Raw genomic sequence first — 15897 nt, forward strand, 5'->3', positions numbered from 1 at the left:
TGGTTTCATTTCGATAAGTTTTGGCAGCAGTTGACATCACAGGCATAGCTCCTAATTCAAGGAGACCAATGATTAAATAAACCAGGGAGATAAAAAATCTTTCGCTGAGATAAGGTCCTCAAAAGCTTTTAGTTTGAGTCTGGCACCCAGTAGGACTCCTGATTTGACCCTGGCCCAGCTTCATTGGAGGGTATCTCGATGGACTTTAGTTTTTCTTAACTGCTAACTCAAAGTCACTGCGGGTAGTGGGACAGATTGAGACAAAGTGTGGGCGAGACCACTGAATATTCATGAAAAGAGCCAGTATTTTGTGAAGACAGCTGCATCTGATGCATGTTCTCTCCAGGCCAGTAGACTAAAAGAATGAGGTTACTGTCCCTCCGAATATAGAGGCTTTTCTTTGCTGGTAAGTTTCAGGATGACTCTGATTGCTTTTTTTATTTTTTCAAATTTTTTTCATCAATTCCACCTGCCTGGGGTCAGAGGAAGGGGAACTGCCAATAGGATTAAATCCTGTGCCAACCTAGCAATATTTTGCCTTGCGTCTCTTAGTTAAAGAGTTCTGTCCTAGGATTTTATTCCACCACCACCACCCTCCCTTCTGTCTCTGCCACAAAGCAAACTTCACACACACCAGCTGGTGGTTTCACCACAGGTTTGCTACTGAAAGGTTTCAGAAGGGCCATCTGACCCAAGTCAATGGTTCACAACCCTGGCTACATTCTAGAATCATCCAGGGAGCTGTGAAACTACCCATGCCTGGGCGGCACCCTGGGTCTCTGACCTCACTGGGCCCTGGTGGAGTCCTGAGCATGGATAATTTTACAAAGCCCTTTGTGTATTCCTGTAAGACCGTGATTGAGAACCATTAGCCTGAGCTTTCTGCCAGGACTCAAGCAACGGAAATCAGATTTCATTTGAGAAATGAAATGGGGAGAAGGCTCATGAGAAGATGACTTAATTCAGCAGGAAGAGATATGGGGGTGGTCAATCGTCTCACTGGATGTCCTCCCGTCTGGGAACATGTACAACAAATATTCACAACGGCAGGCTCATTCTGTTCTGTGGGAAGGGAGGTCTGGTGATGAGGAGGCAGTGGGTGGAGTGCCCGAAGGTGACCCCCTCTTAAGAAATAGACTCTCCTTTCTGTGTTCCAAAGGCGCTGGGGCAGTACTCCCTAAGAAACCACGGCTAACGTGGAAAGCGCTTCTCAATTTCACATGCATCATTCTTTGATTTTCCCAATAAACCTGTAAATGGAGGACTATAATCACCATTCTGCAAATGAGTCAATAGATGACCTAACAAGTTAACTGACTTGCCCAAATTATTACGGCCAGTGAATGGTAGAGCTGAGACTGCAATCCTAACATTTACGGAGCATTTACTATATGCTAGGACTTGGGCAAGTATAAATTATGGAAGTATAAATTCCCTAATTACTTCTCATTTCTTTGACACAATCTTCAGCTATTTGTTTGTAGCACATGTTGCAGAATATTATTTACCCACAAATACTCATTCTTCCTGCATAATTGGCTCAGGGCTGCTATATGCCAGGTGCCAGGCTCTCTTTCCCAGCTTCCCTTGCAGCTAAGAGAGGTCATGTGACACCATTCTGGCCAATGAGATGCAAGAGGAAGTCTACTGCATTTTCTAATCCGTTCTCTCTTCTCCATGCCTGTAGTAGTTACTGTGGGATCTTGACATCAAAAGGATCAAAGTGAAGATACCCAGACTGGCAGAGCAACAATATGCCTGGGTCCCTGATTCATCCCTGAACTGTTGGCTGCCTACCTCCAGGCTTCTGGCTGACGAGAAAACACAAGCCCCTAATTGTTTAAGCCATACATTGGGGGCTTAATATGTGTCAAGCACATAATCCCTACTTACTCCTACGAGACAGGTTCTACTATTCGTGCCATTTTACAGATGAGGGACTCGAGGCTCAGAGAGGACTAGGAAACCTGCAGAGAGACACACAGATGAGAAGTGCAGGAAGCAGGAGTAGAAGACAGGTCTCTTGGTGAAAAAGTACTGGCCCTAACCATGACACTGTTCTGTCTCTAGGGTAACTTTCTGTTCCCACCTCAAGCCCCCCCACCCCCCAGGCTGGGACCACTGCAGCATCCGAGGACTTCCAGTCTGATTAATTCTAGCCAACATTTTCTGTAAAGGGCCCGAGTAAGTATTTTCAGTATTGCGTCCCAATGACTCAACTCCTATGACTTAGGGCGAGAGCAACCTGATGGTTTGTAAATGAATGGGCGTGGCTGTGTTCCCATAAAACTTTGCTTACAAAATAAACTCTGTAAATATGTAAAAATAAATCATTTGTCAACCCCTGCCCCCTCCATTCCCCACCTTGCAGCCAGCGTGAGCCAAACTCAAAGGGGACCCCGCCATTCCTCGCCTGAAGTGGTTCACCAGCATGTCTGGATCAGTTCAGACCTGCACTGTGGTTTACAGGCTTGCAATCAAAGCGTGGCCCCTGGCAGCAACATCACCATCACCTGGAAGCTTGTTTGAGAAATGCAGAGTCTCGGGCCCCACCCAGACCTGCCGAATCAGAACCTGTATTCTAGCAAGACTCGCAGGGGCTCCGCACACTCCAGCTTGGAAAAGCTCTGGCTTCTAGACCCCTGGCGTCCTGGTACCTTCCTACCTACCTCTCCCTCCACATCCGTGGCCACTGAAACCTCCTCCTACCTACCCACCCACCACCTTTCCAGCCAAACTGAGACGCTCCTTTCACCGCTGTGCTCCGTGCATTCTCTTCCAGCCCAGCTCACTCGGCGAATTCCTACCTACCTCTGGGTTTCAAGGCAGACATCACGTCCTCCTTGGAGCCGCTCAACTGCATGAGGTGCCCCTCCCCTTGCTTCCATAACGCTTCCCCCACACAGCACCCAGCACACTGTATGAAGACGATTTCTTTAATTGCCTGCCTCCCACAACAGTTTGAGCGCTCATGAGATCTCATTTGCCTTGGTCTTCACTGCTGCGTGTGTCCTCAGTGCCCAGGGACAACAGCCACGGAATAACTACTTGTTGACAACTAAAAGAAACACACCCTGCCACCCTCCCCCGGAGCCTGTGGCTGTTGCCTACACAACTACTACAAAGCGTCCTACACAACTACTGTTTAATCAGCCTGTGGGTGCAGGTTTCCCTAAACTTCCGTCAGCTTCCAAGGCTCTGAAGAGTCCTACACAGTCTCCAAGATTCCATCTCTCACTAAGCCTGGTGGTTTTCCATATTAGCAATGTTTACCATCTGGAAAGGGCCCAAAGACCTAAGAGATTTCTGGGCAAAATTTTTGAGCTATAAATTAGCCACAGGCCAAGACTTGAATTGGGTTTAGGAGCGTGTGTGGGAGCAGGGGGAGAGGGGCAGGAGCAGAAGGTTCTCGAGCAGAAGGAAAAAGAAGACTTCAAGGCGGGACCCCAGGCTGCCAGCCTACGAAACTGTGAACTGGAGCCAATTCTGCACAGTGATAGGAAAAGACTCCGACGCTGAAAGCAGGTGAGGCTTCCATAAAGAATCATAAGCCAGTGAGTGCAGTCACAGGCTGCCCGCCAGAAAGACGACACCCCTCCCCAAATCTGACGTCCAGCCCAGAGGTTTCTACAAGTTCCTTTATTAACAAAGCAAAGTATAAAAGAACAAGGCCGCCAAATGACCCAGCTGATTAAAAGTGCAAATTTACTCCAACCTGAAATAGAAAACACGTCGCAGGACTCAACTGTTGGGACCACGGAAATTTGGTGAGATTAAAATGCCTTTTAATCACACAACTGTAGCAGCTGACCCATAATTGATGAACTCTTTGGTCTCTGTTATTTGAACAAAGCATATGCTATGATTGCAGCTGACACACTGCATCATAATACAGTTTGGGGTCCGAATACACATTAAAAATCACAATAAAATAAGAGGAATGTTTTAAAGTCGGGTGACTCAATCAAGGCACATTTTTTAAGGCAAAAGGTGCTCAAAGTATTCCTGAATATCTGATACTTCAAAAACCAGATTACACATCATTGAGCTGCATGTTTTAGTCCATTCTCTTTGTATAGATAATCGTGTATATCTTTACCCTCCCCCAACTTCTACTGGCTTTATCCCCCCCAAATCATATGCTATGTAGGTATAAGAAAATAAACAGTAGTGTCTGAATAACAGACGTGCGACTTAAGAAATATTCAACGCCACATGATAACACTGAACTTCTTTCCCTCTCGAGGGGCACTGGGAATGTTGTGGAGGTTCCTTTTTGCCACGACTGGGGAGGGAGGTTCCGTCTTCAGCATCAAGGTCAAAACCCACATTTTACGGAAAAAGTGACTTACTCCGTGAGGTTAAAAGAGACGCTTTGGAAGCTGTTAGGTTACTTCCTTTAGAACGTTAGGATGTCAGCGTTTTGGTGGGAGCAGCCAAATCTGGAGGAGACAGTCCCTTTTTAGCAGAGCAGGGTTTCTGGCAGTGGGAATGGTTGTTACCAAGCTTGTTAGCCTGAGAAGCTTGGCCCAAAGACCCAGCCCTGCTCTTCTGGTATTCACCAGCCACCATCGCTAAGGCACAGGCAAGGATACCACTGAAAAAATAAAGAATTGAAAAATACAGATAAAATGCAGGTAAAAAAGAAACAAGTTATTCTGCAATCCTTCCTGATGACTCATCTGCAAACTCCAACGGAGCCCAGGAGGTTAGCCAGGACTCACCAAGAAGGAAATGCCAAGAACGAACAAACGAGCCTCCAGTGGTTTGATGGAGAGTCTGACTGCAAAGAACAGCTCCAGGACCAAGGGTCTTTGTGGGAATTGTGAGTTAAGTGTTATCTGCGGCGGTGTTCATTTGTTTTGGTTTGTTTCTACAATAAAGCTTAGCTCTGAGAGATAAAGAAGCCTTGAAATGTCCCTCCCCCAACTATGTGTAACAACATTATAACCATAACAATAAATATAACCTTATACATACTTGGGGGGTTAACGTGTAAGGCAGGGGTTGCAAACTGGTGGCCCGAAAGCGCCACGAAATGTTCTGTTTAGCCCACAGGGTGTTTTGAACATTTTTAAATTATTGTGTTTAAAAATCATAAAGTTTCACTTAAAAAAAAAATCCTGATTTCTAGCCCCTCTCGCCCTCTTTTCCCCACGTGGAGCCAAGTAATGGCTGTCCCCCTTCAGATCGTCCCTGTCGTCCACCCACCCCTGCCCGACCTCGCTCCTCCAGGCTACTGAGTTTGCGACTCCTGGTTTGAAACAGCACATACCTAGAAAATGTGTTTCCTAACCCAGACCTCTCTCACCCGCTCATATGATTTCCACCCCATCTCTCTTTCCCTTCACTTCCATCTCAAGTCCTCCTTCCCGAATCCTTCAGCGTTCTCTCGGGTTTACTCACATTCTCCTGTCTTTCAGCTTCAGTTTCATTTTGCAAAAAAAAAACAACAAAAAACATCTCCTCATCTCAGCCCACAAGCATTCCAGGATGGCTCCCAAGACTGGTCAGTGGGAGTTGCTGGAGGGTGTCTCGTGGCAAAATGACTGAGTCATTTTCCCCAAACATTTTTCTCTGGGCACTGGCTGGACAATTATGTATTTAATTTTTTAAATATGAGCCATTCTGAGTCTTCCTGTATAAGAATATTGCAGACATGACTCTCCAGTACCAAGTATACACCAACAATGTGTACATTTCTGACCAAGAAATGACGGAGCCCTGATAAAATACAGAACTGAGCTTCATTTAAGTGCCTTGGGCAACCATCATACTTGGCTAATATGCCATATTATTTCATTTGTACACAGTACATGTTTAGGATTACTGAACATTGATCAAAATTGATCGAAATTTCTAAGTTTTGGTTACCATGTACAGAGAACAAATGCTCAGCATGGCATTTAAATAAAAAACACTATTATTTTATAAACTCACAAACACAATGCCCCATTAATTTAAAAAAAATAATAACATTTTAAAATCGTGAGGATGGATGAGGCTTTGGGTAATTAACCTGAAGGAAAAAAAACAACGAAAAACCTACAAGAACACTCTGTTACCAGATCTAAACCTCAAAACACTGTTAAGAAAAAAAGAAACCTATCAACTCAGCTAGCAATATTTGGAAAATTCAGCTTTTAAAAATAAGCTTTATAATCCCTCCAAGAGCCTCGCTGCCCAACTCCCACTCCAGTAGACTTAATGACTACAGGAGAAGTTGTGGCTGACTATGGAAAGATTATAAACATACATATATATATATATAAAGATCTATTTTCTCTTGACATTTATTTTAAAAAGTAATTTTAAAAAACACTGTGCAGTTTATAGCTTTGCAGGAAGTTGGTAGACTAATCCCTTTGCTAAATGCAGTACCTCATGACCTAACACTGACCTCAAAAGCTAGGAATGACCTTTGTGGTATCAAGGGGAACGGTCCCCAAAACAACCTCAAAGAGAAAGCACAACCTTTGCAACCGTTTCTCTTACAATCCAAGGTTGCAAAGGATGTGAGAAGTGTCTGCAGCTCTGATGGCAAGGATTTCCTATAAATCATTTATTCGTAATGATTTCTTGCAGTGCCCACGTAGGTCCTCTACAGAAAGTTTAAGGAGTTCCCTCAAAATAACTCAGAAATTGAACAATGGCCCTATTCAGGTAGCTCCTTCCGGCTTCTGAGTTTTTTACCTTTAAGAGTCTAAGGGAGTACATGTCTTTGTTAAAAAAAAAAAAAATCCCAAAGTGTAACACAGGGACTGGCTGCAGTTTCTATTAGGCGAGCACAGCATGGAGTATTCTAAACTTAAACGGAGATTTAAGTCGACTGGTGCAATTGTGAGCTGTTAGAAATTTAGGAGAAGGAGGGATTTCAGAATGGGCTTTTCTTGGCTGCAATATGCACCCAACCCGGTGATATTTCTGCCCAAAGACAAAAAAAGAGCTGACTGCTGACACGGGCTGCCTCCTTCCATCTCCCTGCAACTTGCTCGCCTCTACTGCGTTTCTCCTCTGCTGACCAATGGGGGAGTCACTGATCTTCAAGCACAGAGCCCAAGACACTGAGCTATACATCAGCGAAATACTTTGCAAGACCTGTGCTGAATCAACCTGACCTCCCTTTCAGCAATTACCACAAAGCGAAATCATTGATCAAAATAAAGTGCTATTTGCTCTGGAAGTTTCTCCAACCAACTCTTCATTGCCTCTCCACCTGTGTGACTTCTTCACAATCCCGTGATTGCGCCATTTAAAAAATACATGAATTTCAATAAGTGGAAACTATGTTCCTCAGAAGAGTAGCCCCTACAATAGAATTTCAATTCCAGGTGGAGATATTCAGATTTTTAAAAAAGACAATTGGGAACCCAGGACCTAGCAAGTAGTGATGCCAAAGAAACATCAGCTGCTTTAAATCTGAGGGCCACAGAGATCTGTCTCCAACACCGACAGAGGGAACTAAGGCTAGTTCCTGCTTCCTTTACTGGACTTCCCTAAAAGCAGCGGATCCTTCTACAGAATCATTCCACACAAGCCAACACGTGGACCAACTCAGCGTGTCTGTTGCGTGTCTGTCTTCCGCAGCCTGCCTAGGACACTCTGGTGGGCCTGAAGATGCCATAACCACACTGGACCATGGAGCCAGGGGCGACATTTAAGCCACCAAATATCATGCTCCCAACTTTCCAACACCTACTCATCTTCCTCAGGTGGAACTGGCTTCATTGCCACCCCCACCCCCACCCGGTGGGAGAGGCTTCAGGAGCATTAGGCCAATTAGGGGAGCAGTCACTGTTTATGGTTCATCTTTAGGGAACCCCTGGGTGCGCTGACTCCGGGGTGCAGGACACCTAGCAAGGTAGCGGGGACCCCCATAGGCCCGGAGAAGCTGCGGAAGCCTTCGCCACGTGGACAGCAACCGCCCCGCCGCAAGTTCACGGGCGTGCCTGTCAAAAGCAGCCAGAAGGTCGACAGGGGCAGCTTCACGCAGTACCTTGGGCAGTGGGCCCACCTCGGCAGCCGCCCCGCCAGGGCCCAGGACACAGTGGAAGAGCGTCTGGCGTCGCAGCAGGCAGTCCCTGAGGAACTGCACTAACTCTTCCAAGCGCCTGACCAGCTGCGCCTCGTCCCAGCCGTGCTCCGCTGCCCTGTCACGCAGCAGCACCGCCAGCAGCACCGTCTTGAGCACGTATGAGGACAGGATTCGTCCCCACTGGGCGGCGGCCGTGGGGTCCAGTCCACGGGCGCCCAGGTCTCGCAGGGCTTTAAGCAACTGCAGGCACTTGAGGTAGCAGGCCCCCGGAGGGGCCCGTTCCTGCAGGCAGCCCAGCAGCTTCTGCTCCTGGCGCGATGTGTTCATGCTCCACAGCGCATCGGCGCGCAGGCCTCCGGGGAGCTCCGACAGGGGCCCGACCGGCGATGGTGGCAGTGGCGGTGCCACGAGGAAGACGCCGTCGCCCAAATGGACCGCGGGGATGAGACGCACGGCCATGGAGAGGCGACAGCAGCCGTAATCGGTGCGGCAGGGCAGGATGTGCAGAGTGGGAGGCTGTTCCAGGCCGCCCGGGGTCAGGCTGACCCGACAGCGACCTTCCAGGCTGTAGCGCACGGTGGCCAGGGAGCGCTGCAGGTGCGACTGGAACCAGCGCAGCACCAGGGTGGCTGAGAGGTGGCGCCGCCCGCGCACGTCCACGCAGAAGCCGTCGGCGAAGGGTTTGCAGTCCCGGAGCCAGTGGCTCCCGGAGGCCCCCAGAGGCGCCTTGAGTGCGCACACGAAGCAGCCGTGGAAGGCTGGGGCCAGCGCGGGCTCGGTGCCCAGGCTCCGGGGCTCCAGCGCCACCAGCGGCGGAAGGCGCAGGGGCACCAGCACGTCGAAGGCATCGGGCCGACGGATCTTATGCTGCTCGTAGGCACTGCCCACCTGGATGAAGTCTCCGCGGAAGGCTAAGGCCAGCCCTCCCCCGGGGATGGGGCCTGGGGACCCATGGGCGCGACCAGCCCGCACCAGCTCGCCCACAATCCGGCTCACGTGTGCCTTGCTGTGGCCCAACACGTGCGGCGACAGGCGCACCTCGTGCTCGTAGTAACTCTCCAGCAGGATGCCGAGGCTTGGCTCTCCAAAGTGTCTTGGAGAGAAAGCGGAGTGGCCCCCCAGGCGGGGAGAGCCGGGCAGGAAGCGCTGCCGCAGAGCGTGGCGACAGCGCAGGAGGATGTAGCCCAGGAGGAGCAGGACCGCAACCTTGAGCAGCGGGAAGCCGCCGTCCGCGCCGTCGGGGGGCTCGGCCCGGGCACCCCCGCTACTCCCCCGCAGGACATGGTAGAGGCACACGAGGGCCGTGCACAGGCCGGTCACCAGGGGCCAGAAGACGCGCAGGTTGAGCGTGTAGTGCACCGACATGCCGGGCGCCCGGGCAGCCCAGGGCGCGAGCCCCGGCGGCGCGACCGGCCCAGCATGCGAGCAGCGCCCCGGCAGCCCCGCTGCCCCGGCCTCCTTCGCCTCCGCGGCGGCTCCCCCCTCGCAGGGCCCGGGGAAGCCGCCCTCCAGCTCGGCCTCCTCTCCCAGCTTAAGTTCTCCTTCCAGCTGCGGCCCGCCCTGCGCTCCCGGGCTCGGGGCCGCGCCCTGCGCCGGCTGCGCGCTGAGTCCGGCCCAGCCGCCCTCCCTGCCCCGCGCCCCGGCGCGCAAGCTTCTGGCCCCACGGGGCTCGCCCCCTACCCCCGGTAGCCCTCCTGCCGCCGGGCTCCCCCACCGCTCCCCTTCGCGCTCCTTCCCGTTACTCGGGCTCCGGGAGTTTCCTCTTCCGAGGGGAGGCGAGGCCGCGCCCGCCAGCGGGGAGGAAATGCCGAAGTCTGGGACTGCGCGCCGAGCCGGCGGGCGGGGTCGGCCCCCTCCCGGACCTCCGCCTTAAAGCGACGCGGGGCGGCGGGAGGGACTTCAGGACGCGCTAGGAACTGGCCTCCCGCGGGCCACCCTCCCCGAAGGCAGGGCTGGGAAGGCCCCGATTCCGGGGCGGTGGCCTTGGCCAGGGAGCTTCGGCAGTCGTGCTCACATCAAGTTACCCTGGGAAGTCGAGAGGAGGAGAAAAGCGCTCACACCGAGAGGCTGTCTCCCCAGCTGCCTCGTAGGTGCTCCAGAACGCAGGCTCCGGCGAGCCGGGGCGGCGCGGTGCCGGAGGGGAAGCGGGCCCAGGGATAAAAGCGGCCCCTGCCTGCAGTGTGCCGCCGGCTTTTACTCAAAATATTTACTGAGCACCCACTATGTGCCAAGCCGGAGGCTGGGTGCTGCGGAAACAGCAGTTGGCAAAACAGACAAGTTTTCTTCCCTTCCTAAAGCTTGCAGCCTTTAAAAAACCCCGAAACCTTACAAAAAGAGAAGGGATTGCAGAAAATGCTCCGAGTGAAACAATACCGTAGGAGGGAGGGAGAAGGTGGGGGTGCCACGTGGAAGCTGGAGGCTCTGTGGGGGTGACATTGGGGCTGAGAGCTGAACGAGGGGCCAACCTTGGGACTAATAACAGCAGCCTGGACTGTGCTAATCACCTCACATAGTCATTCGCCCCTCACTTTAATCCTGTGAAAGGGACACTTCTTTTCCCCATTTTTTTAAGGTGAGGGTACTGGGGCACAGGCAGGGTCAAGCTGCTTGCCCAAGGTCACACAACTTTAGCAGCGCTGTGCCTCCAACGCAGGCACCTGGCTCCAGAGAAGCCAGGGGTTCCCTTCCTCAACTGCTGGGAATTAGTGTGCAAAAGGACCTACCCTGGGGACCTCAGCCCCGGGGAAGCTTTGTTTTGTGGAATAACTAGGGAGCACTCCCCGAGATAATCTGGATGTTTAAAATGATCTTTATTCAGTTACACTCATTGCACCATCCTTGCTCCCTCATCAATTAAGGAGAGCAAGGGTGGGTGCAATAAAAATGTCCAGAACCCAGCTGCCACCTGGGAGTCAGGACTGAGGATGACGCCTGGGTTAAGACCAACATTACTCCCAGGAAATCCCGGGTTGAGCCCTCAGAGCCAAGCAGACCTCCTTCCAGATCCCACCTCCACTAGTGTTAGCTATGAGACTTGAGTCTGTCAGTCGGGATTCTTCGGGTTGCAAGCCACTGAAACAGCTCAAAAAGAATGGATTGTATCACATTAACCGAGTCGTGGGGCCCCTACCGCACGGTGGGATCTACTCGTACTTACTCTCCAAGCCGGCTGCACTCTGCCCGCCCCTCCCGATATTCCCCTGGCTGCTCCAGCCTCACCATCCTCAGCCACAGAGGGAAAGAGAGCTTCGCTTGCCTGAAGGTTGCAGCAAATGCCATGCCTGGGGCCAGCCTTGGGTCACATGCTCCAAGTGACCAAGTGAGAGAATGCATTGATGAGCCTGCCTGGGGTGGTGCTGTGACTGAACTGTGTCCCCTCAAAATTCACATGTTGAAGCCCCAACCCGCAATGTGACTGTATTTGGAAACAGGGCCTTTAGGAGATAATTAAGGTTACATGAGGTCATAAGGACGAGCCCTTATCCAACAGGACTGGTGTCCTTTTATGAGGGAGAGAGCTCTCTCCTCGAGCACACACCAAGGAAAGGCCTGTGAAGACACAGTGAGAAGGCCACCATCAGCCGGCCAGCAGAAAAGCCCTCACCGGAAGCCAGACCCTGCCAGACCTTGATCTTGGACTTTCAGCCTCCAGAACCGTGAGAAAATTAATTTCTGTTGTTGCAGCCCCCTGGCATGTGGATTTGTTATATATGCAGCTGACTAAGACAGTTGGGGACCCAATTCTGGAACCAGGAGGTGAGCTAAGCCCTGCTCAAACCCTGGGGACCATGGAAGAGGTGTCCGCCAAAGAAAGTCGGGGTGCTGTGCTGGAGAAGAGGGAGGGGACGTCTTGGCATGTGAAAACAACAGGCGGCACCGTATCTTGATGGAAGAGTGGAATATTAATACATTTCAGTTTAGTTCTGTAATGTCAGGAATTTTTCAAAAAAATTAAAAGATGGACTGGAGCTTTTTCTTTGTGGAAAAAAAAAAATCCCTTAATCTCACTGCTTTCATCTCCCCATCGATGAAACGGGGGTGATGTAGTTTTCCCCTGGTGGATAGGGTGGCGTGCTATCATCAACCGTACAAATAAGGGCGCTGCTCGGAGGTCGGCCGACATGTTCTGTAAATCTTCTCGGCTTGTAGACCATACAGTCTCTATTACAACGACTCAGGTTGGGGTCCAAAGCAGCTGTACTCGTTTTCTGGGGCTGCTGGAACACAGAACCACAAACTGGGCGGCTTGAAACAACAGGAATTTACTGTCCCATTCTGGAAGGCGACAGGGCCGTGCTCCGTCTGAAGCTCTAGGGGAGAGCCCTTCCTGCCGCGTTCTTCTTCTGGGGGCTCCAGGCGTTACCTGGCTTGGGGCTGCATCACCCCAATCTTTGCCTCCATCTCTGTGTCTGTATCTTCCCCTTTTCCATCCCGTATAAGGACACCTGTCACTGGACTGAGGGCCTACCTGGGTAACCCCAGTGATCTCATCAGGACAACCTTAACTTCATTCCGTCTGCACAGCCCCTTTTTCCAAGCAAGGTCCCATTCAGGGGTTCCGAGGGTTAGGGTGTGGGCATATCTTTCGGGGGAGTATACTGGAAACACCTCAGCTTCCCGTCCTGTGTCTCCTTTACTACTTACACAGAACACTTCACTTCTGACCCTTCGTCACCAAACACATGGAGTTTTTTTACCCCCACAACAAGCAATTCTCGGCCACAACAGCTGGGTGTCCTCCAATCGAACTCAATTACGACACTCCCCACAAAACTGCCCCCACCTACTTCAGACGCCAATCGCCAAGTAGTAGGTCCCAGGTCACCCACAACTCCTGTCAGACTTGTCTACAAATTGGAGGATCCCAGAACCCCCTTCTCGGATTCAATTAATTTCTAGAGAGGCTCACAGAACTCAGGGAAACACGTTTAACGGTGTGTGAAAGGCCATGATACTGGGCTCACATCATAGATGAAGAGATAAAGAGGGCGAGGTCTGGGAGGGTCCCCGAGCGCAGGAGTTTCACCTGGGTTGTGCCACCCTTTTGGTGTATGGATGGATGTGTCCACCCACCTGGAAGCTCCCTGAACCCCACACTATTGGGATTTCATGGAGGTTTCCTCATGCAGGCACGATGACTTATTAAGTCCATTTCTCTCTGGAGAATTGTGGGAGGTAGAGCTGAAAATTCTAAGCTTCTAATCGTGGCTTGGTCTTTCTGGTGACCCGCTGGCATCCAGGGGCCACCCAGAGTGGCCTCCTTAGAACAAAAGATGGTCCTACTGCTCGTATCACTTAGGAAATGACAAGCGGGTCAGGAGCTCCGTGCCAGGAACCGAGGGCAGAGACGAATCCATACATTTTCTATTATCTCACAGGGTACGATTCACCCCACTCCGCTGAGTAAATGACGTGTTACTGGTTTTCCTGCCTGTAATCGGTCTCCACAGCTCATTTCCTCCAAAGAGTTCAAGGTACAGGCCTCAGAACATTGCACTTGGAAAATCTACTGTACATGTCAGAGCAAATGCAAATTCATTTAGTCACTAAGTTGTTACCCACCTCTGTGGGTTCTTACCAGGTGCCAGGCACAGGGGAATGTAAATGCAAACGGTGCTCGGAGCTGAGGGATGAAAGCGCCACACGGTATGGGTGGATTCAGAAAACAGCACTGTTGTGTAGACTTTTGATAATTATTTCATGAAAAATCCCCTTCACTGTTTAATATTTGACAAAGGCGACCGCTGTGCTTTTTTTAATGGCTCAGCAAATATATGCATACCGCCCTCCCAACATTTCTGATATCCCAGAGGTGTGTCCCGAGGAGGAAGAATAACCACACTGATGAGAGGAAAAGAGAGGAGGTGACTCATGACTCATGCCCCATTGGAGGCCCAGGGAAGGTTCCCGGGAGGGGGCATGTGACCTGGCTGTGAAGGCTGAGAAAGGACAGTGCTTCGTTTCATAGACACCACGTGCCTCCTGGACGCAGCCCTTCCTGTGCAGTATCTCCTGAAACGCTCAGAACAAACCCATTAAGGCTGGTGCTGTTATCAATGCCATTTTACATATCGGAAAAGTAAGGCTCAGAGAGGGTAAGCAACTTATTCAAAGTCACAGCTGGCAAGGCTGACTCCAGGGCTGGGCTCCTAAAATCCATGCTTCATTCCCTTTCACATGGTAAAGGGTTTGATAGCACAGAAAGAGAGCATTCTGGGAAGACAGGTTAATTTATGTTTGTATCTGTCTCCTTAATCAGGTGATGAGGTTTTTGGACGCCGGTCTTAGCAGGACTCCATGACTGGAAATTTACAGGGGTTTGTTGAATGAACAAACCAATGAACGAACGAACAAAGGAATCAAGGAAAACAATATTGTTACCAGCAGAAATTTAGGGAGGCCATGCCAGGTAACGGAAACAGAATGTGCAAACGCACAGAGGTCCAGGAGCATGTGACAATGGAGGGAACGGGGTGTCAGGCCTGTCGTTGCAGAAGTCGAGTGTGTGAGTAGACACGGTGGGGTTCCCTGGCCACCCATGCCAGCCTTCTTCCAGCAAGCCTTCCTCTGCAGGGGGCCGGAGGGCAGAACACATCCGCACATTCCCTGGCAGGAGCTGCCCAAGATACCCGCTTTGCTAGTGCTGCTGGCGGCAGCGGTGGGCGGTTCTGGAACCCCCAGCAGGGGCCCGATTCCACAGGCTGCCCACTGGTGGGGCAGAGGCAGCAGCTCCCTTGGTGGCCCAGTCTGCTGTGGGGCCTGGGAAGCCTTTCCAGAAGTTCCGCTAAGTCCTTTCCTACAGCTTTCCCACCACTATCTGCAATCAGTGATCTACTGATGCTGTTTAAAAATGTCCTGTTGCTTCCGCTACGGCACAGCACATGGCACATACTACTCGGAACACCCACCCAGGCCTGTCCTCTGTTCAGAGAGACGAGCCCATCAACCACACTTTTGGAAACGTCATAGCAATGTTTTGTGGACGCACATGTCACTAAACACTGAATCTCAAGGGACTGGAGCAGCGCAGCCAGTAACAAGGGGCCTGCCACACAGCTCTGCCAACAAAGCCACCCAATACTGGATGGGGACCAGGCGACCCAAACCTGTCTACGCAGAAGTGAGGGCAGAGGGGAAGTGACGAGAGAAGGGAGGGGGGTACACACACAGTGGCGCGTTACTGAGGTGGCCACAGCTCTGTGGCAAACACAGCTGGCGGCCCAGCCACCAAAGTCTCCAAAGACACGGCACAGAGCCCCTCGTCTCTAAACAGCCGGGGGGTGGGGGGGGGGCGGGAGAGGGGCAGCCAAGTCACTGGATGGTTCCTTCCCATCTCCCACCCCGCACTGGGCACTTCCTGGCTGCGCCATCAGCCTGAGGGAGAGAGAAGCCAGAGTCTGCAGGCCTCCCCTGGTGTGTGCACACGCTGACAGCCTCTCCTTCTCAGCCGGCTCCACGCACAGGAAGCCCTCGGTCAGGGCAGTGGCGGCAGCTGGCTCTTTCCAACTGTGACATGGAGTCCGTCGTCACGTGGGCTGCTCTGGGCAGGAAGCAAGGAGAGAAGCACAAGCCCCGGTGAGCAGACAGGGCCAGTGGAGGTGGGTGGCCCATCAGCTGGGACGGGTTCAGAAGGCTCCCTGGGGAGGTGTCCGCTCTACTGACCCTGTTGGATGAATCGCCAGACAGAGGCTAGAGAAGGGCAAACGGTGCAGCAGCCCAGATCAATGGAAGAGCACAGTTTGGATTTCGGTGCGTCTGAAGTGTGGAGCGATGTGGAGATCCGCTCACCAGCTTGCGTCCTGTACCGTGTGGTGACACAGCTCTCGGTGATTGGTAACAGAAGACCCCAAGCCAGTCGATGT

The 15897-nt window shown here is 51.7% G+C and overlaps 1 protein-coding gene across 1 annotated transcript; it reads right to left on the reverse strand.

Annotated features, from left to right (window-relative positions):
• Window positions 1-3614: 3614 nt before the first annotated feature.
• ITPRIPL2 (ITPRIP like 2) lies at window positions 3615-9534 on the reverse strand. Its single transcript, XM_033101258.1, has one exon. It carries the CDS (start codon window positions 9398-9400, stop codon window positions 7799-7801), a length of 1602 nt encoding a protein of 533 aa, XP_032957149.1. The 5' UTR covers window positions 9401-9534; the 3' UTR covers window positions 3615-7798.
• Between the last annotated feature and the right edge of the window lie 6363 nt (window positions 9535-15897).

This window comes from Rhinolophus ferrumequinum (assembly GCF_004115265.2).
Source record: "Rhinolophus ferrumequinum isolate MPI-CBG mRhiFer1 chromosome 15 unlocalized genomic scaffold, mRhiFer1_v1.p scaffold_54_arrow_ctg1_1, whole genome shotgun sequence".
Classification (NCBI taxonomy): domain Eukaryota; kingdom Metazoa; phylum Chordata; class Mammalia; order Chiroptera; family Rhinolophidae; genus Rhinolophus; species Rhinolophus ferrumequinum.

Excerpts from the sequence above, each read along its gene's own strand:
- ITPRIPL2 (XM_033101258.1), bottom strand. The coding sequence starts at position 9,400 with ATGTCGGTGCACTACACGCTCAACCTGCGCGTCTTCTGGCCCCTGGTG.